General features: G+C 35.7%; 1 protein-coding gene across 1 annotated transcript in view; it reads left to right on the top strand.

The window, feature by feature from the left end:
- Positions 1 to 26,949, top strand: part of LOC108717439 (M-protein, striated muscle) — a 146,592-nt gene that overhangs the window by 68,331 nt on the left and 51,312 nt on the right. Inside the window, exons 8-18 of the mRNA XM_018264690.2 lie at positions 1,136 to 1,180; positions 1,763 to 1,924; positions 4,064 to 4,225; positions 5,019 to 5,160; positions 6,602 to 6,801; positions 9,651 to 9,704; positions 11,529 to 11,656; positions 12,788 to 12,971; positions 13,246 to 13,423; positions 14,072 to 14,193; positions 17,904 to 18,091. Of these exons, the coding sequence (XP_018120179.1) occupies positions 1,136 to 1,180; positions 1,763 to 1,924; positions 4,064 to 4,225; positions 5,019 to 5,160; positions 6,602 to 6,801; positions 9,651 to 9,704; positions 11,529 to 11,656; positions 12,788 to 12,971; positions 13,246 to 13,423; positions 14,072 to 14,193; positions 17,904 to 18,091 (1,565 nt within the window). The remainder of the gene's footprint in view (positions 1 to 1,135; positions 1,181 to 1,762; positions 1,925 to 4,063; positions 4,226 to 5,018; positions 5,161 to 6,601; positions 6,802 to 9,650; positions 9,705 to 11,528; positions 11,657 to 12,787; positions 12,972 to 13,245; positions 13,424 to 14,071; positions 14,194 to 17,903; positions 18,092 to 26,949) is intronic.

Raw genomic sequence — 26,949 nt, 5'->3', positions numbered from 1 at the left:
CTTCTGCCAATAGAATCATAGGAACAAGATATCATACCAGTCAATCTCTTTGCTTCATATGAATGCACAGTTTAATATAGCCAATCACAATGAAACCAAAAAAGTGTAGAAGCTGACGAATCCTTGGACTGTGATGCCGCTGCCAATAATACACCTCTGAGCTGAAACTGCTGCTGTTGCACCAGATAGAAGCAGAAGCCAAAACATCCTGTCAGCAATAGCTACAGATCTCTCTCCTGTCAGTAAAGAATGATGGGTAATAAAAAAAGTATTATGGGAATTTTCCTGCCCCTTGAGAATTTTCAGGCGAAAAAATACTTTTACGCAACTACTAGGTGGCAGTAAAATTTGGCAAATATCTTTGTGTAAATTTTGTTTTTGCATATTTTGCTGTTTAGTAAACAGGCATTAATGTGTACGTAGCGTTATTTTCAGCGAATGCGATAACTGACAAACACATATTCTTGCGCAAGAAGCTTCACAAATTTTTATTTACCGCAGGTTAGTAAACTGGTGAAAACATTTTTGGCGATAAATTTGTCTGTATTTTGTGTGCATATTTTTTACCGTGCTTTAGTAAACTGACCCCCTAGGAATAGTTGATATTGCTTATTTAAACATGAACATCTTGAGGAAAACTATACCCCCCAAATGAATACTTAAGCAACAGTTTATATCATATTAAGTTGCATATTAAAGAATCTTACCAAACTGGTATATATATATATATATATATATATATATATATATATATATATATATATATATATATATATATATATTTTTTTTTTTTTTTTTTTTTTCATCATCTGACCAGCTTTACTGCAACTCTAACTGTAACAGTAGAAGAGTGGAAGCAAAAGACAGAACCCTGTCCATTAATTGGCTCATGTGACCCAACATGTTTGATTTATTTGTGTGCATCCTACAATTGTAGGATCCTGTGGTTGGGGAGTCATTATTTCTTAAAATCCCAATTTTCTATTTAGGATTACCAAATGGCACATCTTACTAAAAAAAAAGCATTATGAAAATGGTTTATTTAAACAAATCAGGGTATTATGCAATAGATTTTTTTAGTGACCTACATTCTTCAGGGGTATAGTTTTCCGTTAACAGTTATATTATTTTACAGGTTACCATGAAGAAGAAGATCCCCTGCACTTACAACACCTAAGTTGTAAGTATGAGTTTTTATCTGAAACAGGCCAGTTGTATTATATAATAGGACCCTAGGTACAGCCTATGGAGTGCCAGCTGCTGTTAAGTTCAGGGCTGCCTGGCACCCCATAGCTCTGTGCTCCTTACTTTTCCCAGAATGTTCAATAATTATATTCTGAATTCATGTTTTCAGACTAAAAGCATCCTATTGTTATTTAAATACATTCATTTTAAGATTAATTTTAGGCAACACAGCCTTTCCTGTAAACACTGCCTGCATTATATGTTCTTTTTCTTGGTGGCACAGTGGTCATTGAGTTTTATATCTGGTCTGTTGGTGTCCTGTAAGAACGATGAGGTTAACTTTCTAAACACCCATTGAAAATGGTACACTGAAATAAAGGGCCATAATATCTTAAAGGAAGTGAATCGATATCTGCTTCAAGCAGTTACACGTTTTGTGTACAATTCACTTTTATTAAATGATTGCTGCCTGCTAATCTAATTATAAAATGACATAATCTCCCTGCCTTTATTTATACATGTCAAGAAGCTGTTTGTACACTATTATAATATTACTTATTCTTTATTTTGATTGTAGTGCCTTTGTCAGAAATTTGCTTCACTCATATTGATGTTCAGTTTTTGGAGAAATTTGGGGTATCATTTGGAATTGAAGGTGAAACGATGACTTTATCATGTGACATATTGTTAACTCCTGAGCTCAGCCGACTGCGACCTCATCCAGAGTGGTACAGAGATGGTGAGTGTGATACATACTCATTTCATATTGGTTGAGCCATTATTTCATAAAGATGTTATCATTAGCTAAATTATAAACCAATGTTCCCTCTAATTCCTTCTCGGCTATGTGCACAAAAATAATTTTGTATGCATTTTTAACATCTAATTCATTTTAAACTTGTGTGTCAAGTCAGAATAAATGCAAAATTTTATGTTTTCACACAAAATTCTTTGTGCACACCATAATTTGTTCTGTGCGCTGGCCCTTATGGCCTTGAATATTCAATAAATGTTAGAAAAGCCACACTAGATATAAAAATACTTCATAGAAGCACAGATATAATGCAGGGTACAGCAACAGAAAATCAAGTGAAGGATCATATGGAACAAGGAGAAGAGGATAGTGGTAAAATAGACTGGGGACAGTACACAGTAATAATGTGACAGGCACAGCTTGAGGTCATATGTAATAACTGGAGAGAGAAGTAATAAACATGCATTAAAAGGTAGCAATCAGGAGACCAGTAGAGGAAAGGTTGGATTACTGAACGAGCATGTAAAAATTAATTGGCACCAGAAAGTAGGCAGGCTATAAAGAAAGTCAACGCGTGGAACCTGATCCTTCTGGAGTCATAATTGAAGCAATTAGCACCAAGTTAACTCAGGCTATTTATTATAAAGTTGATAGAGCTAATCATCTACAAGGCAAGTTCAAAAAACACATCACACTGTGTATGTACAGTTTTGATACTCAACTTGTTTATAATCCATCATGATTCTCTCAAAACATGGCCCATCGTTTTAGAACTGACTTAACTACTATGTCAAACCTCATTCTTTTCTGCTACATGTAAGCTTTTTTTTAATTACTTTTTTTTTAAAATGAAACGGGATGCAGAAATTGTTGTATGTGGTTCAAAGGAAAAGGTTTGGACTATTTTCCCTTAAAGCTTACAGAAGTCTGTTTGATTATTGCTCTAGATGTGGCTATATCTTGCTGCCCCTGCAAAATGCATTCTGTTTAATTGTCATGCTGGGCAACTGCAGTAAATGGCAGGTTCCCACTGGTCCAATGTGGCCATTGTTATGTTTGCCAGTGGTACATTGCTTCAGAGGTGCATACATTGCTAGCCAAACACTGCACATGTGAATGAAAACACATTTTCAGACAGAAACAAACAATTGCAAAAATAATGTTTTCATTGTAATAGTTGCATTTAATTATAAAGAGACTACAAAACCCTTTACATAAAAGAAGAAGTAATTCATACACAAATGAAGAGAGAAGAAGGCGTCTCCACAGAGAAAAACAGAAAAATATCCTTCAGTGGAGTAGTTACAGTATTATGTACATATCAGTGCTATGGGAGCTACTGAGACACTTCTCGTAAAGGCAGAATCTCTCAGGATAGCAGAGAGCATTAGCTCTCGTAGCCTTTTAATATAAGTTAAAGTCATTGGACAGCATACTGTATGAACATAACAAAATAGTTTGACTTTGGTCCTTTTGTATTGTGAAAGAAACTATCAGTCTGTATTATGGCATTATCATTATCAATTTTATTTTATATGAATCCATCCTTCCCATGGGCTTAAACAGAGATTTGTATTTTTCTGTAACATAAAAATTCCATGTATCTTAAATAAAGTATTTTTAACTACCCATGGCTTATCTGCTTGGCTTTAGCCAGCCTTTTATATTCTGTTCTGTTACACTTTACTGCTTTACCTGCTGCAGTGAACACTGAAAACTTTTATACTTTCAGACAGAGAAGAGCTGACCTTGTCATCTCTCTCTAAAACTCATATACTGATATCTAGAATCCCAGTCATGACATACTATATGGCTTCTGATTTTCTGACAGGAAGCAAGCAGATACCATCACATGACATAGCAGTTTCAAAACTGAACAAAATGTAATTTTTTCCAGTGCTGCACTACTCCATTTAAGGTGTTTGTTGCTTGTAAATAAATAAGAAAAGCACTTTTATTTGCTCATAGTAACAGATGGATTTGTGCAGAATGTTCTTCACCCTGATAAGCATGTAAAACAGGATTTTCTTTTTCTTTAGTCATATTCGATTTTGTTTTTTCTTTTTTACTACATTATATATAAATGATATTACTTTATAAAACAACAACTTGACTTTATTGCAGATGTCTTAATCAAAGAATCCAAGTGGCACCAACTGCATTTTGGAGAGGGCCGTGCAACCTTATCACTGACACACTGCAATAAGGACGATGAAGGATTGTATACGCTAAGAATTGTCACTAGAGGAGGGGTGAATGAGCACAGTGCATTTCTATTTGTGGCTGGTACTTTTCCCAACTTTATATGATCTTTTAATGAATCCATGTTAACACTTTTTGGGTTTTTATGCACTTATTTTCTGTTCTGCATATGTATTGTCCTATCATTCAGGATTGCTGTGCTTTTATATTAGATATCTTTGTTTTTTGCTTTTGTTTTTCATGTACAACTTCACGTGAATAATTGAGTGCAGCTAGCATCAATTGTTTAATTACCTGAAGGTCAAAACAATGAAATATTTCATATTGTAGTATTCAGAATGCTCTTTGTGCTATATCAATTTATTGCATTATTACATATTGGGAATTGGGATTGGGGTTGGGAAGCTCATACTTTTTATGTGTAGCACAAGGATTTTATTTATGGTAGCTAGAACAGCATGAAGGGAAGTGATGATATAAGTGGGTTCATGTCTAGCTTTTGGCTGTCATAAAAATGATTGAAGAGTAGCAGTTGTGTGATTAATACAGAAGCATTCAAAGACTAATAAACTTGTTTATCCATTTATAATTGTGTTAAATGAATTTATTAAGTTCTCTCTGTACAAAGAGATATAAGAGTTAATTTACTGTGAGCAAACATGAGTACTGTGCATGCTATTGGGCACAAAATGGTGCCTATTGGACTGCAGTATAAATTACACTTGTACATTGTTCATCTTCCGTATTCTATATCTTAGTTGCCTGTCATATGTAAACTAGTCCTCACGTCACACAGAAAATGTGTTCCCAGAAAGACATTTATCTGAGAACAAGACCACAAATGACACATATTCTAAACTGTATTTTTTCTATAAAGATGATGCTGCCTTGGTGGCAGGTGCCCCTGGTGCCCCAATGGATGTTGAATGCCATGACGCTAACAAGGATTATGTGATTGTTACTTGGAAACCACCAAACACAGCCAGTGGAGCTCCAGTTATTGGATACTTTGTTGATAAGTATGTATATTGCTTAAGCATTCATTTTTCACATATTTCAAGTGATTTATGGCCCATGTACTAAATTAGCAGTTAGGTTTAAAAAACTCATTGCAACCATTTTGTGCTGGTTGGCGGTATCTCCATTGTAGACTGGTATGTCTTTGAGAGTGTGTTGCAAGATTGTCCTTAAGATAAAAGCTAGATGGAACTGACTGTGTCATAGAGAGTATATTTTCAGTTTGCATTGAACAGATGTGCTTACTGACTAGCTAAGAAAACAGAATAATGTTCACTGAAATGCATTTTACTGTCATGTTAAAGCCGGGATTGTTTATCTTTGACTTAAAATTCAATATGATGTAGAAAGTGATATGCTGAGACAATTTGCAGTTGATTTTCATTGTTTATTATTTGCTTTTTTTTGTTATTTAGCTTTGTATTCAGCAGCTCTCCAGTTTGCAATTTTAGGAACCTGGTTTGTTATGTCCAAATTGCCCTAGCAACCATGCATTGACTTGAAAAATAAACAAGAGTTTGAATAGGAGAGGGCCTGAATAGAAAGCAATAACAATACATTGTAGCCTTACAATGTACAACTTGTGTTTTAGATGGGGTCAATGACCCCCATTTGAAAGCTGGAAAGATCAGAAGAAGAAGTCAAATCATTCAAAAACGGTAACAAGATGAAGACCAATTAAAAATTTGCTTAGAATTGGCCTTTTGATAACATACTCAAAGTTAATATAAAGGTGAACCATCCCTTTTAAAGAGGGATGGTATGTTTCTATTTTTTTGTTTATAATATCACTGACCATTCCCAATTCCTATTTTTCAGGTTGTTCTGTATACGTCAGAATTTTAGATATAGAAATACCAGGGGGTCATTTATAAACGGCATCGGACTGGGCCGGCGGGACACCGGGGAAAAAACCCGGTGGGCGCTGCTGACCCAGACCCAGCGCTCCTGACCTCCCCTCCCCCGCCTGATCACCTAAGGTCATGCTTTACCTTTGGCAACCAGTAATTAGAGATGCGCTCTCCTATATACCGGACACTCTGCAGCTTTTGAACCAGGGATTCTGACTTGGATTAGATACGCATAGCAGGTACGCGCCGGCAGGGACAGAAGGAGCACGGCGACTGGGGCAGCAGTGGCCCAGACATTCGGGGGAGGAGCAGCCGGGGGCCCTACCCTGTTTATAAACACTAAGCAAATTTGCACCAGGGTAATTAAGCAGGACAATCAATCAGATTTTTGTTTCTACTATCCTACTGATCACTGATTGGTTTATATGAGTTACTGCCCAGGTGTAAATTTGTCAAGCGTTTATAAATGAGCCCCAAATTAAATATTTCTCCAGGTACTGTAAGCATCACCACAACCATCAATTGGTCCAGTCTGACATAATGTTGTGCATTCTAGGGCAGTGATTAATAATATAAATGTAATTTGCCATAGGTGTGAGATTGGAACTGAGAACTGGATTCAGTGCAATGATTCTCCAGTTAAAATCTGCAAATACCCTGTGACTGGCTTATTTGAAGGGCGTTCTTATATATTCCAAGTACGAGCCGTTAACAAAGCCGGTGTAAGCAGACCTTCTAGAGTTTCTATCGCTGTTGCAGCTCTGGACCCTGCTGATCTGGCCAGGCTACAAAGTAAGTACACACTATTATGTGAGTGCCAGGTCAAATAAGTAATGGAGGCCCTCAGCAATCAAGGGGCATTTGAACATAAATTCTGTACAGTACATCACAGGATATAGCTCCAATGCTTCTATTTATTTGGGCACTTTCTCAGTACAGTTAACGAAATTGGTGTACAGGTTTGGGATCCATCATTCAGAAACCCATTATCCAGAAAGCTCTGGATAATCAAATAATCCAGATTTTTAAAATTGATTTATTTTTTCTCTGTAATAAGAAAACAGGACCTTGTACTTGATCCAAACTATGATATGATTAATCCTTATTGGAAACAGAACCAGCCTCTTGGGTTTATTTAATGTTTACACGATTTTCTAGTAGATTTAAGATATGAGGATCCAGGACAACCCCAGGTCCTGAGCATTCTGGATAACAGGTCCCATACGTGTTTTATTTTATGGCTTATTGTTCTTTATAACAATTGAGATGAATGCAGAACCACTTCAGCAAAGGGTTAATTTAACAGAGGTACCATTTCAGTAAATAATATACATTATGTGTAGTCAGGCTAAGAATGACAGATCTCATGCATTCAGTGAGGCTGTAGGTTATATATTTTCTTCGATTAGTAAAGTCTCCGGTGCCCTTGATTCATCAAATATTAGATAATGAAGAAAACTGAAATTCACAGTACATGCTCAGCTGATAAATCAGAATGACACCGGCCATTCCCAAACTGTTTCCAGATCGAGAAGATCTAAGGCCAGAAAAAATTAGAGTAAAACACACATTTACTAACTCTTCTATTATTATTATGTTTACAGACGGCAGTTTTAAATATTTCTGTACATTTTGGTATAACAACTTCAGACATTATTTGTATCAATATAAATATGTTGGAATCTAGACAGCTTGGCTGCATGGGCAATCTACTGCCAACTTTTATAATTACATTTAATCAGCATTTTGCTGTTTAATATAGCAAATTAGTTGGCCTTTCACATGTATTTACTTCAAAGTAATCAGGTGGCCTTAGAATTAAACTTTTAATAGCAAAATGTGAGATTAGAGCTCAACACAGCAAAACTCATCCACTCTGTATCCTATATTTTAGAAGAGTATTGATCAAATGGTGATTTCTAAAGTTCACCAAAAAATCTTATAGGAATAGATAAAAAAGTGGGTAGGCTTTTCTTTGGTGAGCGCTAATATTCACATTTTGATAAATCTGTCGCTTAGTACAAACTCTATTTGGTTATGAAAGGTTACACCTTTACAAACAAATTAATATTTACTTTCATTAGCTTTAAGATCTCATTGGGGCATATATACAGCAGACAAATCTGCACTTATGCAGTAACCCACAATATGCAATAAGTAATTAGCTTTAGGCAATCAGCTCAAGACAAAGGAAACAATCAACTTTTTTGACTGGTTGACATGGGTTACTCTAACCCTGGCAGAAAATAATTTCAATGCTTAATCTATGTTCTACACATGAAATGATACCTGGATGACTATAATTAGTACAAGACAGTGGCTGCCAAATCAAATTAAAACCCCCAAAATATGCCATAAACCCATTTTTTTCTCTTTCTTGATTAATTTAAGCAAGTGACAAATTTGACCGACAAAATATATTTTTGATATGTTTTTGTCATTACTGCATCCTTACTGCCCTTCTAAATGCATAATCTCTTCTAAAACAATTGCTTGCTTTTGTATTCCAATTCCTCTTATGATAATAGGATCAGAATTGTTTTGGTGCTGTAAAAGATAACATTTTCATACAAGTGCATTAACCCTACCATTCAATCATCATGAATTATCATCGTAGTTAATAGAAATTGTGAACTTAAAATAATTCTTGCAACTCTTGTGCATACTTTGTACCGCTTTATCATTAATAAAAAGGGAAACCAACCATTAACCAAATACTTGTTCTTGGTACTTATCCTTTGCTCTGGTTATACTGTATACAGTATATATTGGCACCAATTTATAAAATGGACAAACGCTTTGCCCCTTATTTTTTGCATTGGCCCTAGTAACAATTTGGAACACGGTCTTCCTTCTAACATATCATTGTTAAAGGAAAAGTTTTGTGTTAAAATAAAAAATGGGGAAATAGGCTGTGCAAATTCAAAAACTTTCAAATGTAGTTAGTTAACCAAAAATGTAATGTGTAAAGGCTGGAGTGACTGGATATCTAACATACAGTAATAGCCAGAACACTACTTCCTGCTTTTCAGCTCACTAACTCTGAGTTAGTCAGAGACTTTAAGGGGGGCAAATGGAATATAACTGTTGAGTGAGTTTGCAATTGATCCTTAGAATGCTAGTTAGATTCAAAAGCAAACAGTTATGACCTATGTGCCCCCCCAAGTCTCTGATTGCTTACTTCCTGGTAACCAATCACTGGAAACCAAGAGAACTGCAAAGCAGGAAGTAGCAGGAAGCTCTATAATTTGACTACATTATTCTAGCTACATTGCCTCCATATCACCAGTTTCCCAAAATGTAGCTTGCTATACATAGAATGTCTGATATTTCTCTTCCTTTCCTTTTGTATTCAACAGTCTCTTTAAAAAGCATATTGCTGGCAGTGCAATGTTTAAAGACTCTGCACAGCATCATATGTCTTTCTATTATTTTACATGTAAACATTGGCACTTTATAGAAACCATTTCAGAATAATTTATATACTACACATATCACTGTTTAAAACATTATTAATACTTAAGACAATGTGATAATGATTTTGCTTTAGATTTATGGTTATTAATAAACATATAAAGACCTAACAGAAACAAATGAGATTCTAGCTACATAAAATCATATGTTTTTTTTCTTCCATGCAGCAATCCATCTGGATGGAGGCAGAGAAATCGTTATCTGTCAAGATGACTTGGAAGGTATTTAACTTTAATAAGCTTTTGAAATTAGTAGAATAGAACTGCCTTTTGCAATATCCAGGATTCAAGTTATCACAGATTTCAGCTTTTCTTTCTGGAAAGAGAATATTAACCTGGATATAATTTAATAAAACATCACAATTATAGGAAAATTGCATAAAGAGGCAAAAAAAATCTTTAAAATATCTATAAAAAATACCTTTTTGTATGTTCTGTCACTATTAGTTTGTCACTGGGGTTCGTGGTTATAACTACGACATAATATTGAATGTAGTGTGTTTACCATTACACTTATGGAAGCAAATTGAATAAATCAGACAGAGTTTAAACTTTATAACAGTAACAAAAAAATTACTGTCTCCAACCTATAGAAGAATTGCCTCACATCTCTGATCACCAAAACCAACATATTAATGAGGGGAAGGCAAATAGAGGCACAAAGATGCCCGAACTTTAGGACCCTAACTAAGGTTGTTCAGATGTGCAAGTTAGGGGGTGCCATAAAGCACCTAACTCAAAGTTATAGGAACATAGGGTAGACAGAAACATATGCCAAAGACATCTGTATAATACAATTGTAGTCAAGAAAGATTGTATTGCTCAGTTAGTGTCATTGGAGAATGCAGATATGATACGATAGGAAGGAGTATACACCGTAAGCTATACCTCATGTTTATTAGAATGTTTAGAAAAATCAATAGAACTAAAACACATAGGGGTTATGTAATAAAAGGCACTATATTTGTACTTTAACTATAGTGACCAGTAAGCAGGTAGAAAATAATAATTTACCAATCACCTGTTTAAAACCAAACATCTTATTGGTTGCTATGGGCTACTGGACAAACTTACATATTGGCGTAATAGTTCTTTAATAAATACTATAAATTTAACTTGTACATGTAGCATTTTATCTTGTACAGTACATGTATCATCCCAGTTTTCCGGTTTACTGTTTATTTGATTGACTACCACTGGAAAGGTGTCAGGTTAAATATAAGACATCATAAAATGACTGATCAAGAATAAAAGACAAGAAAACAACCTGAAAGAGAAAACTATAAAAGCCTCACATTGATATGAAATCACTGCAGATAAATCAATATCCCCATAGATATCTGAACAATAACAAGTAAATGGCACTTTTACACTTTAATATAACCTTATACAAATCACAGAACATGCACTGAAACTGTATTATCCGCCTAATGTCATTGTAACATTATGTTAAAGTGGACCTGTCATCCAGACACAAAAATCTGTATAATAAAAGTCCTTTTAAAATTAAATATGAAATCCAATTTTTATTTTTAATCAAAGCATCCATAGCTCAATTAAAAATCTCAGCTGTCAATCAAATATTGTCTGCCCCTCCTCTGTGCCTAGGCATAGAGGCGGGGCAGACAATTACTTTCACTTTCCATTCAGCACTTCCTAGATGTCACTGCTCTCCCCACATTCCCCTGTTCTCTTCACTGTTTCATTGTGTAGCCAGGGCATGGGGATAGACATTGGGTCCCCCATTCTGGTGCAAAAACACGATTCTGAGATGATACAAGACTTGCCTTAATAACAGTGTCAACAAAATGGCTTCTGCCTGCTTGCTATAAATATGAATTCCCAGACTAAAGGAAACAAGATTCAAATAATTTATATAGTTTAATTAAAGTTCATTTTGCTTGATTAATGTAATAAAATAGGATTTTGAATAATTTTATTGGGTGACTGGTCCCCTTTAAATCATTTTTCAATGCTATAGCCAGAAATTGTTCATAACCCTATTTACTGAATGTTTAAGCATTCATGGACTGTTCTGTTAATTAGGCGAAGTAAAAATCCCTGGACCCCCTACCAATGTTCAAGCTTTAGAAACCAGCAAAACATATGTTGTACTCAGCTGGGATCCACCTGTTCCCCGTGGCAGAGATCCAATCGTGTATTATGTTGAGAAGGTAGCGTATGACCACTTTTCTACTTTGAATGCCTAAGGGATATGTGCAATTTTGCAGACAGAAATAATTACCCAAATACAATTTGATAATTTAATTAATGCTAAATTGACCTGACTACCCATGCACTTTTCTGATCTGGGATCTAATTAAGGCAGCTAATGGACTTTACATGTTTCTTTGAAGTGAGCCAAAGTGATCGTAAATTACCCAGATTTTTAAGCAATGCAACATCTGTGGAATGAAACTGTGCATATTTAACTATAATAAGGAAATTCATTTAATAAAGAAATTAAGCAACTTATCCACCATGTTGTGGGATATATTAATACAAGCTTGATTGGTTATTAAGCTTAATAGTTTATTAGCATTAGTTCCTTACTCTGAATCTTTTTTTGGCTGCTGGCATATGTATGATTGGATTCCAAGATTGCTACTATTGCTTAAATGCAACCATTCATTTTAAGGTCACACATTAAACACAACTGAGATATGACATGGGAATGGTGAGATATGGCAGGGGATGATGAAAAAGAGTAGACAACTTATTACTTATTGGGTATAATTATTAGGGCTTCATTTGAATTTGAGTTTTGAAACCTGTGCCTAGTACACAAGGTTAGGTACCCTAGGAGTAGTATTAAATATGCAGAATACAAATCCCTTTTTGAAATGTTTTTCTGAAAATTACCTACTAATTTGTTGAAATTAATTAAGGTTCAGTCTACCCTACTGCTGTGAGTGTAAGACAATGCATAGCGTACAAAAAAAACGGGCATGAATACGCACAAATAAACATGGACTTCCTGTCTAAGGAAAATTTGATCTGAGAACAGGCCTGGATTTGTGGAAAGGCCACCCAGGCCTGGGCCTAGGGCGGCAGGATTTTAGGAGGCGGCATTCTGCACAACCACAGCCACATTGGTTCAGAAACACTAGGGATGCACAGGAGATACAATACTTTATAAATTTCCTGTGCGACAATCCCTATTGCTTTGGTCCCAATGAAAATTTGTGTGAATAAAAGGGAGGTGAGGAGACGAACGGCAGCGGGCCTAGGGGTGCCCGCTATGTAAATCCGGCCCTGTCTGAGAAATAACTCATTTAAATGATTTTATCCCTGCTTTTTTATAGACAATGGTTGGTAGTGGAAGTTGGCAGAGAGTCAATTCACAGATCCCAATGAAATCCCCTCGCTATGCAGTATTTGATTTGGCAGAGGGAAAGTCGTATAATTTCAGAGTAATTTCAGTTAACAAGCATGGTGTCAGTGAGCCATCGGAAGTAACACCACCAATACAAGCACAGGAACGTGTAGGTAAGAAGTCTTTCATTGAATAAATTGTATGGTTTCCATCAGAAGACAAATTCATGCTGATTTAAATGCATTGTGATAAATATTTTATAAAACATTGGTACGGTGATTTTGTTCAGTGAGTCCCAGTGCATAAATGCATCAGTTTATACAGCTCACAAAATGTTTATTGCGTATAAAAATTTCCAAGTGTGCTTGTTGCTTGATTGATGTACCTGCCTTTTTATAGGCTGATGTTTACCTATTCCAAATTTATATGTATACTTTTATTTAATAGCTGTGCCATCTGCTCCTGGTCATATACAAGCATCTAGAAATACCAGAACTTCAGTTGTTGTGCAGTTTGATAAATCCAAAGTAGAAGAAGAAGAATTAATGGGATATTATATTGATTCTTCTGTGGTGGGATCAAATCATTGGGAAACTTGCAATCACAAACCTATTAACTATAACAGGTAAATATTTTTCTGGGTATATTCTATATAAAATCTTTTACCTCGACACCTACTTAAAATATTCAGTATTAATAAACACGTCATATGTACGTTCCTGTATGTCTTGTTTTTCTAGGATATTCATTTTTGCCTTACGTTTTCTACGGATGGAAACGCTTATGAGGGAATTGGTCGCTAATGCAAAAATTATTCGCAATTGGTTCGCAGTGCGAATAAATGTGAACAATTTTGTCTGTGCGAACACTTTGCCCCTCACATTATAGTAGGACAATTTTATAGTTTGCGATAGTGCGAAGTGTATGTAATAAAACTTCTTAATGAAAAAGTTGTTATGCTTTCTCCAAAAGTTTACGCCACCTTCAAGTAGGTTTTAAAGGTTCGCAATGAGCAATTAAGATTCACAAAAGCCTAATGAAGAATATTACATTGTGACATGTACATTCTTATTTGCAAATTTGTTCTTTTTATTAATTTTTTACATTTATTACATGTTCAATGTTTTGCATGCAAGAAGGAGCATGAGGATGTTTTTTTAACAGACATGAGGACAATCACAAACAATTATTTCTTGAGTAGTGTATATGTTCTTATTACAATTTAAATGAGCCTTTTCACATTTCTTTCACTTGTTGGTCTGCTTCTTTCTAGATTTGAGGTCCATGGCTTAACAACTGGAGAAAACTACATTTTCCGTGTAAAGGCAGTTAATGCCGTTGGAGTCAGTGAGAACTCTCAAGAATCAGAAGCAATAACAGTTAAGGCTGCTTTAAGTAAGCAAAAACTAATAATGGCATTTGTTCAAAAGCTATTCTCTAAATGTTTATAATATACTTTTATTACACTGGTGTAGAAATGAAGGGTAGAATATAGTTTAGATTTGTATTGAATTTAACAAGCAATTAAAAAAAATCAAGTATTTTTGTTAGTAAGATTTAGGATGGTTGCATTATCTTCTTAAAAGAAAAAAGTAAATTCAATAGTGAATATTAGCTCTAACCCCAATTCATCTTTAGAAAATACTTCATGATTTTATTTAGGGTTACTCAAATTAGCTCTAGATCTATGGAGAGTTCTGATTGCCCTCTTGGAAATGTTTCCTTTTGAGGCACCTGGGATTTTTTTTTACTTCCTCTGGATAAGCTAGCAGTTAGGCAGGCTCACTTAGACAAAAAGTTTGAACTTGATGGATGTCAGATTTTTTTTTCAACATCATCTACTATGTTATGTTAATAAAGACAAGAGACAATATTTTTTTTTCAGGAACCCTACTTTATTTAATACACATTTTGGACAGCGATTGTCAACTATGGGGTCATGGACACATAATTGTGGGGGCTTTTTTCTACAGGTATAAATGTGCAGCGATTTTTTAATAAGTGGATACAATGCTGTTTTGGAGCTCTAAGATACAGATTGTAAAACACCATCTACCATCCACTTTTGGTGTTGGAACTTTTGACACCCTACATGTACTGATATACAATACAAATTACCAGTGCTAATCCTGTTCAGATGACCCACTCAGAGCATGAAAATACAGGAAATTGTTATCTCTGGGGTGAGAGGATATGGGTTAGAGAAGACTTATGCTGACCACCAGAGTTGGACTGGCCCACCAGGATACCAGGAAAACTCCCAGTGGGCCAAGGTGTCAGTGGGCCCTCTTGCTTCATTTAGCATATTTCATGGTCCTTACCTATTCCTTTATGGGGAAAAATGCTTAATAATAGAAAAATATAGTAAGTAGATATAAATGACTAGCAAAATAAAGAGGTTGAGAGAGGAGGAATAATAGTTTGGAAAGTAGGCCCACTCTCTAAGGTTTTCCGGTGGGTCCATGGTCTAAGGTTTTCTGGTGGGCCCCTGGCATCCCAGTCCGACACTGCTGACCACACATGGGCCAGTAAAAGTTATATATAGAATAGGTCTATACAAAGAGTCGGGAGCTTGTTGGCCTGTGCATGGTGTTGTTGGTTTGCCTACCTGACCAATATCTATCTGAAAGAAAGGGCCATGTATCCATCAAGCAGGTTTGAAAATACAGTTGGCCAAGCATTGATGCACTTCTCTCCTGATGGATTGCCATAATTATGCTTATGATTTGATCGTTGGCCTTCCCAAGTTGACACACATAATTTCATGGCTTTTTCAAATAAGCAGATCTATCAGTGTATGGCCACCTTTACACAAATACTCTTGTTGAATTCCCACAACACCCTTCTTATTTTATCTACTTGTTATCCTGGCTGTGGTATCCTCATCCTCAGAGTCAGTTGTGCCTTCTAATTACAAATGTACTTGAGGTGCTGTTGATATACTATAATATACTATTATCAAGCACAACTATCACAAAATATTCTTTCATATACATTTATACTTTAACCTAAACATGTTAAAATATATTTCAATTTGACTATTTCAGGCGGAGGTGTGCCTCATGGTAGGTGCTGTTAAAATAGTGATCCCCGTTCACCTTTCACTTTTTTAAACTTTGTCTTTTCTATTTAAAATCACAATGCACATAAGAAAAACACATGGTTAACTTGTCAGAGTACTGCATGAACTTGTGTTGTCTTTTTGTCATCTATAATTTAGTTTACCTTTCCCCATGTGAAATCTACTTCTGAGCCCTTTGAAAAAAATAGGATTGGTGACTTAACCAGATACATATACAATCTGGAGAGAGTTATTGGTTATGATGACCCTGGTTCTCTTAACCCATTAGTAATGTGTTGCAGGACTTGTAAAATTGTAAATTTCATTGTAAATTTAATTTGTCGTTCTCAACTGGCAATTGATTGCTATGTATAACTGCCAATATTATACAGGTATTACTCAAATTACTACCCTGGTATTTTTACCTTCTCTAGACATACAGTATAATTTTCCACATATTTAAAGGGATACTGTCATGGGGAAACATGTTTTTTTTCAAAATGCATCAATTAATAGTGCTGCTCCAGCAGACTTCTGCACTGGAATCAGTTTTTTCATTAGAGCAAACATATTATTTATATTTATTTATATAGTTGTATTTATATTTTGAAATCTGACATGGGGTTAGACCTATTGTCAGTTTCCCAGGTGCCCCCAGTAATGTGACTTGTGCTCTGATAAACTTCAGTCACCCTTCTCCTCCCCAGCAGCCAATCAGCAGAACAATGGGAAGTTAACCAGTAAGGTAACCAGATAACTGGTCGAAATAGGAACAGCACTCAATAGTAAAAATCCATGTCCCACTGAGACACCTTCAGTTACATTGATAAGGAGAAACAATAGCCTACCAGAAAGCAGTTCCATCTGTTCCAAGTGCTGGCTCTTTCTGAAATTGCATGACCAGGCAAATTGACCTGAGATGGCTGCTTACACACCAATATTACAACTAAAAAAATAAATACACTTGTTGGGTTAGGAATGAAATTTTACATGGTGAATTATTGCAGTGATAACAGTATCATTTAGAAATAAAAACTATACTATAAAAATCATGACAGAATGCCTTTAATAAATGCCCATATTTAATGTAAATTTAACACTGTATTTCACTGCTAATTATAGAATCTGGTGAAAATTATTTCTGTCTTAAATGTATATCTGTATTATTAATTCTGATAAATTCTTATAGAAGACCTGTCTTGCACTCAAGAGGATTAAAAAAAACATGTGCAAAAGATATGTCATGTATCCATTAATTATGCTGAAGTAATAAAATATCCCTCAAAATTGGAAAATTAATTATATTATGCTTGGAAGAAGTGAAAAGAATAAAAATGTTTATTAGACAGCAAAGGGCCCTCTATCTAAGGGAAAATATAAACTCTACAGTAACTTGTGCTGCTTGGTTTTCATTCTAATGCCACACTTTTGACTTTCGCAGCACTATAATTTTTAATGACTAACAATATCTTTGGTACAATTAATTCATTAAATGAATACATTCATGGAAATCAACATCCTAAGAATACTGTGGCTGGAAGTTATTTCAGAACTGTACTGAAATACACCTGCATAAAAATGGATTTCTAATGAAATTAAATATAATGGTCAATTTGTCCTCAAAATAATTGTCATGTCCTCTAAGTAGTAATCTGTGCTGGTCTTTTTTGATTCAGGAGAAATAATATGTTGCTTATCCTTAGCAAATACTGTAGCTACAGTGTGGAGGATACAGAAATTTATTTTTTAGGTTGGCCTACATTAATAAGTTAAAATGGATAGTTTTGCATTCATATACTACCAATATATTTGGAAAATGTAGAAATTTAAATTAGAAATGCTTTTTAAAAAAGCACTGCAAATGTGCTACATCCAATGATTTGCTGTATTTCATGTGGACTTATTTTCTTAACATTATCAATAATCAACAATAGACTGTTTTCTGAGACAGTATTTTATTAAAGGATCTCTATACAAGGTAAATACATTTAGTTATTGTTTTGAATACCCAGTAATGAAATTAAATCTCACCTTCTCCCATTAGCTACTCCATCTTATCCATATGGCATTACTCTTCTAAACTGTGATGGCCATTCCATGATTTTGGGTTGGAAGTTACCCAAATTTACTGGTGGATCTCATATCACTGGATACTATATTGATAAACGTGAGGCTAATCACCTGAACTGGCATGAAGTTAATTCCAGCAGCGTTCAGGAGAGAGTTTATACGGTTAGTACTTTTATCTTTCATTTTATTATTGAATCTGCCCTAAAATATAGATATATTAAATATTTAAAATTATTACAATAACTGTTCAGATTTATTGCTGCACCTGCCACGGTGTAACATTTATAACTAGTTAACATTTACTGTTATTTTGATTTAGATCATATTCATTAACGTTTAAATCAGAAACGTATGAAAGTCCACCCTTCGGTTTAATTTGAAGTAGTCATTACAAGTTAATTGCAGTCTTTAATCATCATGACTGGTTAATGACTATAATTGTCAATGACTATATTATGGTGAGCCCAAAATCATACTTATAGAGCCTCCGGCCTACTCTAAAAATGTTACTTTAGTTAACTACAATATTCACAGCAAACCATCAGACTATTAACAGCTATCACAATCCAGCAGGTTGCTAACGACGTACCTGTTTCATTAAGAAATGTAATTGTTTTTGAGTATAACAAGAAAAATAATCTGTATCAAATATTATTTAGCTGATTGTAGGAGTTAAATGACTATTAAGATCTGAACAATAGTTAAACATACTGATGTGTTATGAACACAATTCTAAGCATGAATAATTATAAACATACTAATTCAGGCAAATTTTTAATGACAAAAGTTTTTCACACAAACTTATTACAAATAAAAAACAAATTGACTGCAGTATAGGGAAATATTGATGTTAGTTTAGGAATATCCTGTCTCTAAAAGCATTAGACCTGTAAATACTGCATATGATCACAAGTGGGATTATGACTAAAGATGGGGTTTAACAAAATGGCCCTGGCCCTGACCCAACAAACATTTGCCTATAGTGACCACCTATAGGGAGTTTCAGACACCACTAGGTCACTCATACTGTTGCTAGCTGACTGGGTCCCAGCCCAGCTACTCATTGTGCTCATTGTATATTTACAGTATAAGTATCCCATCCATCTTCATTTACCTGTCCTCCTGCCACATGGGCATTGTTGAGAGTTGCAGTCCCTGCAAACTGTGATGTTAAAAATTTGAATTCCTGCTTGCAGCTACTTCTCACACAGAATTCACATTTAGGGGCACATTTACTAAGCTCGAGTGAAGGATTTGAATGAAAAAAACTTTGAATTTCGAAGTATTTTTTTGGGTACTTCGACCATCGAATAGGCTACTACGACCTTCGACTTAGATTCAAACGATTCGAACTACAAATCGATCGACTATTAGATCGTTCGATAGCCGAAGTACTGTCTCTTTAAAAAATACTTCTATTACATACTTCGGCAGTTTAAAACTACCGAGGTACAATGTTAGCCTATGGGGACCTTCCTCAGCACTTTTCTAACCTTTTTTTGACCGAAGAAAAATCCTTCGATCGATCGCTTAAAATCGTTCGAATGTATGCACCACAACTACTTGCATTTTAATGGGATATAACACAGTTGTTGTATATTTTTTTTGTTTTGGATGACAGGCTGATTTAAGAGTTCATACGCAGGCATTCAGTAGCTGGTAGATTTGAGCAGCCATCAATCTGTCAGAACTCAATGAGGTAATATAGCATCACATACTCATAAAACAAATTACATCTGCAAGTAATTTGGACAAAGCAGATATAATAGTACTCTCACACAATTACTTCGAAGTACTGTCTCTTTAAAAAATACTTTGATTACATACTTCGGCAGTTTAAACCTACTGAGGTGCAATGTTAGCCTATGGGGACCTTCCCCAGCACTTTTCTAACCTTTTTTTGATCTAAGAAAAATCCTTCGATCGATCACTTAAAATCGTTCGAATTGTTCGAACAATTTTTAGTTTGATCGAAGGATTTGCGCTAAATCCTTTGAATTTGATATTTGAATTAGAAGGATTTAAATTCGAGGGTCAAATTCAAAGGTTTATTAACCCTCGATATTGGACACTTGATAAATGTGCCCCCTTAGTGATTATTGCAGACAATCTCCATGGTAATGCAGTGTGGCAAAGGTTAGCAATTTCCCATTCAATAAAAAAAGAAGCAGGCAGGGAGGGGGTTTTAGTCACTATGGTTCTCCCAGAGAGTCTGACAGTGATTAAGACATTGAATATGCCATTCGCCTAGTATATCAATCATAGAAAGTCTCCATCCTATTCAGCACAATATCAGACACTCTATACCTGAGGGTCCATTCTCAAAGGGCTTGGTACAAAATCACATTTTTTAGCTCTTGTGGGCTTAGTGTTGCTTATGTGTTCTGCACTGTGTTACTGTGTCGGATGCAAGGTGCAGAATGTACAAGGGAACCCTGCACATGGTCAAGTTAGGGTATTCCATGGCCCACAGCCTGCCCCCTGATTATGCAGCACTGTTAAGGTGAAGGAGGTGAAAATATCTGGAAAAGCCATGATTAGTTGCTACTGGATTTTAATGTGATTACAATTTTTTATAAACATGCCTCTAAGTCTCTACTGAGAGTTACTTACGCAAATTAGGGCTGTTTCAGTTTATCAGGTTATCTGGAATGGATCTTCTGTTAATGGATTTTATATACCCTAAGACTTCAGGCTTAAATGAGAGGGAAAGGCATTTGGGCACCCCTTAAGTTATTGTATCTACTTACCTGACACCCTCGGCCAGTGCACCTATCAGCAGAAAACTGCACCGGCCCGGGGTTATTTCATCGAGCACCATGGAGCGATCCTATTCCTGCTTCTTCTTTCTTTGAATTTCCTGGGGGAGACACATGTGCAGTACAATAAAATAGCCATTTTTCAGTTGGCGTTTGGCTTCTTGCTCTACCGGGCATTTGCCCAGAAGCAGAAAGACGATCGATTTGTGGTGCTCGCATGAAGTAAATTTTCGCCAGCAGGGAAACATGGAAATTCGCCGCAAATTCATACCTAGAGAATAAATTCGCCCATCACTAGTAACAGTTAACCATAGATGTGAAACAACGCTGCAATAAACAATAGAGTTTGGTTTACTGGTAAATTACTCCATTCTGTGCAAAATAAAGTCCTACTTCAATGCTACAGTTCCTGCCATGGGCTACCAGCAGCTATTTTAGAATATAGCTTTTTATAATCAGAATTATCAAAATTTTTCATAAGAATTATGCCAGGGGAACAGGAACTTAACTAATGTCTTCCAGGACCAGGCGCAGAATGGTGCCCCCCCACCCCGAAGCGATGTGGTGCAATCTCCATCGGCTCCTGAGGAGGAGAGGGCCCTGGTGCAATTGCACCCTCTGCTCCGCCGATAGTTACGCCACTTTAACGGAAGTATAGCCCTAAGGACCCCTACATCTGTGTGACAATGGGATGTAGCCATGACCCGTAGAACCATAGAGGACATACAGAATAATTTATTACTTCTGTTGTATCTCTTTCTATTATTGTAGCAGTGAGTATGTGAACATAACCTTATAGAATGTACAAGAAAATATCTGGAAAAGCCATGATTAGTTGCTACTGGATTTTAATGTGATTACAATTTTTTATAAACATGCCTCTAAGTCTCTACTGAGAGTTACTTACGCAAATTAGGACTGTTTCAGTTTATCAGGTTATCTGGAATGGATCTTCTGTTAATGGATTTTATATACCCTAAGACTTCAGGCTTAAATGAGAGGGAAAGGCATTTGGGCACCCCTTAAGTTATTGTATCTACTTACCTGACACCCTCGGCCAGTGCACCTATCAGCAGAAAACTGCACCGGCCCGGGGTTATTTCATTGAGCACCATGGAGCGATCCTATTCCTGCTTCTTCTTTCTTTGAATTTCCTGGGGGAGACACATGTGCAGTACAATAAAATAGCCATTTTTCAGTTGGCGTTTGGCTTCTTGCTCTACCGGGCATTTGCCCAGAAGCAGAAAGACGATCGATTTGTGGTGCTCGCATGAAGAACCCGGGCTAGTGCAGTTTTGTGCTCATAGGAGGACTGGCCTGTGGTTTCAGTTAAGTAGTTTCTGCCTAACTTTTGGAACCCCTAAGTATAGCATGCCTTTCCTTAGCCTTAAGTCTTAAGGTACATGTATATAAAATCCATTTACAGAAAAAAACTCAAGTTCTGCAAAGGCATGACATTTTTAAAATAATATCTATGTGAATCTTACTAAATATCCTGCTTTTTCACGTCAAAGAGGCTCATGTACCAACAGTATTAATTTACCAACAAAAACTTCTCCGTACAATTGTACTTTTTTTTAACCTATTGTTTTACTATTCCCACCCCTATATATTGTCAAACCTTGCCATCAGGTTCCTCATTACCAACTTTATTGGTTTGTTTGTATGTCAGTTATTAGTTACCCTTATCTTCATAAATACATCTAATACTAATAATTGTATGTTTTTTTAATGTGTAAATTATTCTTTTTTAAGCCAGAAAGATCCATCAGCTGGATGATAGATACTATACCTGTAATTATTTTTTAGCATCATGTTCATACCCTTTCCCCCTTCACACAAATTCAATGAAGATTTGATTTTCTAGCAAAGTATTCAAATGTATGCACCACGACTACTTGCATTTTAATGGGATATAACACAGTTGTTGTATATTTTTTTTGTTTTGGATGACAGGCTGATTTATTAAGAGTTCATACGCAGGCATTTATTACCTGGTAGATTTGAGCAGCCATCAATCTGTCAGAACTCAATGAGGTAATATAGCATCACATACTCATAAAACAAATTACATCTGCAAGTAATTTGGACAAAGCAGATATAATAGTACTCTCACACAATTACTTTAGACCCATTTCTCTCTCTTTCAGTGATGAATCTTCATCAGCTGAACAACTCTTCACTGTTCAAATCATTTTCGGAAGCCTTAATCTTTTTCATTTTATTTAATTTCAGGAGTTATTACAATGACCTACTTTATACATTTCTTGTTTATAGGAATGTTGGGGAGGTTATATTTCATCCAGTATTATATATGAAACACAAACATTTATCTGACAATATGTTTGTTCCTCGTGACAACCTGTTTATATACTGTATAGTCTTGCACTAGACTAGCTGTTGCTTTGTATTTCATAAATTGACATCATGCTAATAGAAAATGAATGTGACACAAAAGAATATTCATTCAGTAAGCGGAATCAAAGGTTGTACATAATATCTTCAACAGGCCAGCTTATCAGTTTTTCAAGTGAAATATTCAGCTGCATGCATTTTGGAAATGCTTAGATTCATCTGTCCATGTTGAGCAAGGTCATTCTTTTATATAATGATAACCAACCAAAGTGGCAGAAAAAAAGAAGAAAGAAATTGAACTGCATTTGTTAGAACTTGATGATAGTCAGTTCTGCGAAAATTAAGTCTGCAGTATAGATATAAACATTCCCATCTAAAATGCTCCTGTGTTTTAATCTGCACCTATAGAACTTATATTTATTACTGTAAAATATGTTAGTGTATCTAGCTAAATGATTTCAAAAATATACATTCTTGAATGATGAGAGGGAGTTTACAAAGGTGACCAACAGGAAGCCCACTTTGCTGCTGTCTAGATTATGTGCTGTAGAACATAGTTGATTCATTTGCACAATAACAATTAAATTCATGTGTTTTCTCATAAAAACCTTTAAGGTAGCCGCAAATGAACTTATGGTCAATATACAATATTAGTTATTGGACTAAACAGCCAACCACATGTTTAGCACCTATAAAGCAGTCAACTGAAATCATAATGATGCTGATAAATCATTAGCCCCAATTGAATGGTAAATTTCCGCAAACTTTATAAAGTATTTTTAAGTGCCTCATATATTACTCATCACCAGTAATTAGAAAAGGTTAGAATATATATATATATATATATATATATATATATATATATATATATATATATATATATATATATATATATACACACACATAAGAAACACATAACACATTGGGGCCGATTCACTAAATTCGAGTGAAGGATTCGAAGTAAAAAAACTTCGGATTTCGAAGTTTTTTTTGGCTACTTCGACCATCGAATGGGCTACTTCGACCTTCGACTACGACCTTCGACTTCGAATCGAAGGATTCGAACAAAAAATCGTACGACTATTCGACCATTCGATAGTCGAAGTACTGTCTCTTTAAAAAAAACTTTGACCCCCTAGTTCGGCAGATAAAAGCTACCGAAGTCAATGTTAGCCTATGGCTTGCCTAAGTTTTTTTGATCGAAGGATATTCCTTCGATCGTTGGATTTAAATCCTTCGAATCGTTCGATTCGAAGGATTTAATCGTTCGATCGAAGGAATAATCCTTCGATCGTACGATCGCAGAATTTGTGCTAAATCCTTCGACTTCGATATTCGAAGTCGAAGGATTTCAATTCCTAGTCGAATATCGAGGGTTAATTAACCCTCGATATTTGACCCTTGATGAATCGGCCCCATTGTGTGCCTCAAAGGGCACTCATAGCTTAACAGACACATTCTTTTATAAAGAAAACTTAAAGGGGTACTGTCATGGGAAAAAATTTTTTTCCCAAAATGAATCAGTTAATAGTGCTGTTCCAGCAGAATGCTGCACTGAAATTTATTTCTCAAAAGAGCAAACAGATTTTTTTTATATTCAATTTTGAAATCCGACATGGGGCTAGACATATTGTCAATTTCCCAGCTGCCCCAAGTCATGTGACTTGTGCTCTGATAAACTTCAATCACTCTTTACTGCTGTACTGCAAGTTGGAGTGATATCACCCCCTCCCTTTTCCCCCCAGCAGCCAAACAAAAGAACAATGGGAAGGTAACCAGATAACAGCTCCCTAACACAAGATAACAGCTGCCTGGTAGATCTAAGAACAACACTCAATAGTAAAAACCCATGTCTCACTGAGACACATTCAGTTACATTGAAAAGGAAAAACAGCAGCCTGCCAGAAAGCATTTCTCTCCTAAAGTGCAGGCACAAGTAACATGACTGGGGACAGCTGGGAAATTGACAAAATGTCTAGCCCCATTAGCCCCATGTTAGATTTCAAAATTGAATATAAAAAAATCTGTTTGCTCTTTTGAGAAATGGATTTCAGTGCAGAATTCTGCTCGAGTAGCACTATTAACTGATGCGTTTTGAAAAAAAACATGTTTTCCGATGACAGGATCCCTTTAAAAATTAAAAACAAAATATAGTGTGCAAAAATGAACTGAAAAAGGGAACCAATACAAATCCTATAAAAGCAAATAAAATAGACTAAATAAATAATTTAGTCTAATAAAATCTATTAGTGATGTTGGTGCAAAATCTTGAAATGGTCACTTTTTATTTAAAATGATCAAGGAAGCAAAATAAAGACAAAAGAAATCCTCTAAAGCCCACCCTAAAACAAATGTGGCATGCACCTTCAAAAATATTAATACAAAAATATTTAACAGTTACAACTTTTAAACACAATTCCAGTGTTTTTTTTCTTCATTTTTACAACTTTTCAGCAGACTAGATCTGGTGAAGCACTGTTAGTAAATTTAGTAAGAGCAAGAAGTAACGCTGTGAAGTTTATTTACAGTATGTAGGGAATAGCAGTAACAGTTAGGGGCACATTTACAAAGCTCGAGTGAAGGATTCGAATTAAAAAAACCTTGAATTTCGAAGTGTTTTTTGGGCTACTTCGACCATCGAATGGGCTACTTCGACCTTCGACTACTACTTCGACCTTCGACTACTACTTCGACTTCGAATCGAACGATTCGAACTAAAAATCGTTCGACTATTCGACCATTCGATAGTCGAAGTACTGTCTCTTTAAGAAAAACTTCGACCCCCTACTTCGGCAGCTAAAAGCTACCGAAGTCAATGTTAGCCTATGGGGAAGGTCCCCATAGGCTTGCCTGAGATTTTTTGATCAAAGGATATTCCTTCGATCGTTGAATTAAAATCCTTCGAATCGTTTGATTCGAAGGATTTAATCGTTCGATCGAACGAATAATCCTTCGATCGTTCGATCGCAGGATTTGCGCTAAATCGTTCGACTTCGATATTCGAAGTCGAACGATTTTAGTTCCTAGTCGAATATCGAGGGTTAATTAACCCTCGATATTCGACCCTTCATACATCTGCCCCTTAGTGATGGGCAAATTTTTCCCGTTTCGCTTCGCCGAAATATTTGCAAAACACAAATTTTGACGACGGTGGCAAAATATTTTGATGCTGGCGACAATTCTGAAGCTGGCGACAATTCTGAAGCCCATTAAAGTCAATGGGCGCCTAGAATTGTCACCAGCATCAGAATTGTCTTGGGCGTCAAAAATATTTTGACGCCAGTGAATTTTCGCCAGCGGGGAAACATGAAAATTCGCTGCAAATTCATACCTAGAGAATAAATTCGCCCATCACTAGTAACAGTTAACCATAGATGTGAAACAACGCTGCAATAAACAATACAGTTTGGTTTACTGGTAAATTACTCCATTCTGTGCAAAATAAAGTCCTACTTCAATGCTACAGTTCCTGCCATGGGCTACCAGCAGCTATTTTAGAATATAGCCTTTTATAATCAGAATTATCAAAATTTTTCATAAGAATTATGCCAGGGGAACAGGAACTTAACTAATGTCTTCCAGGACCAGGCGCAGAATGGTGCCCCCCCACCCCGAAGCGATGTGGTGCAATCTCCATCGGCCCCTGAGGAGGAGTGGGCCCTGGTGCAATTGCACCCTCTACTCCGCCGGTAGTTACGCTACTTTAACGGAAGTATAGCCCTAAGGACCCCTACATCTGTGTGACAATCGGATGTAGCCATGACCCGTAGAACCATAGAGGACATACAGAATAATTTATTACTTCTGTTGCATCTCTTTCTATTATTGTAGCAGTGAGTATGTGAACAGAACCTTATAGAATGTACAAGAAATAATGTGCATTGAAATTTTAATTTATTCCATTAT

The sequence above is a fragment of the Xenopus laevis genome, chromosome 5S (assembly GCF_017654675.1).
Source record: "Xenopus laevis strain J_2021 chromosome 5S, Xenopus_laevis_v10.1, whole genome shotgun sequence".
Lineage (NCBI taxonomy): Eukaryota > Metazoa > Chordata > Amphibia > Anura > Pipidae > Xenopus > Xenopus laevis.
Note: the sequence above shows the minus strand (reverse complement) of the source record. Positions and strands in the feature narration are given on the sequence as shown.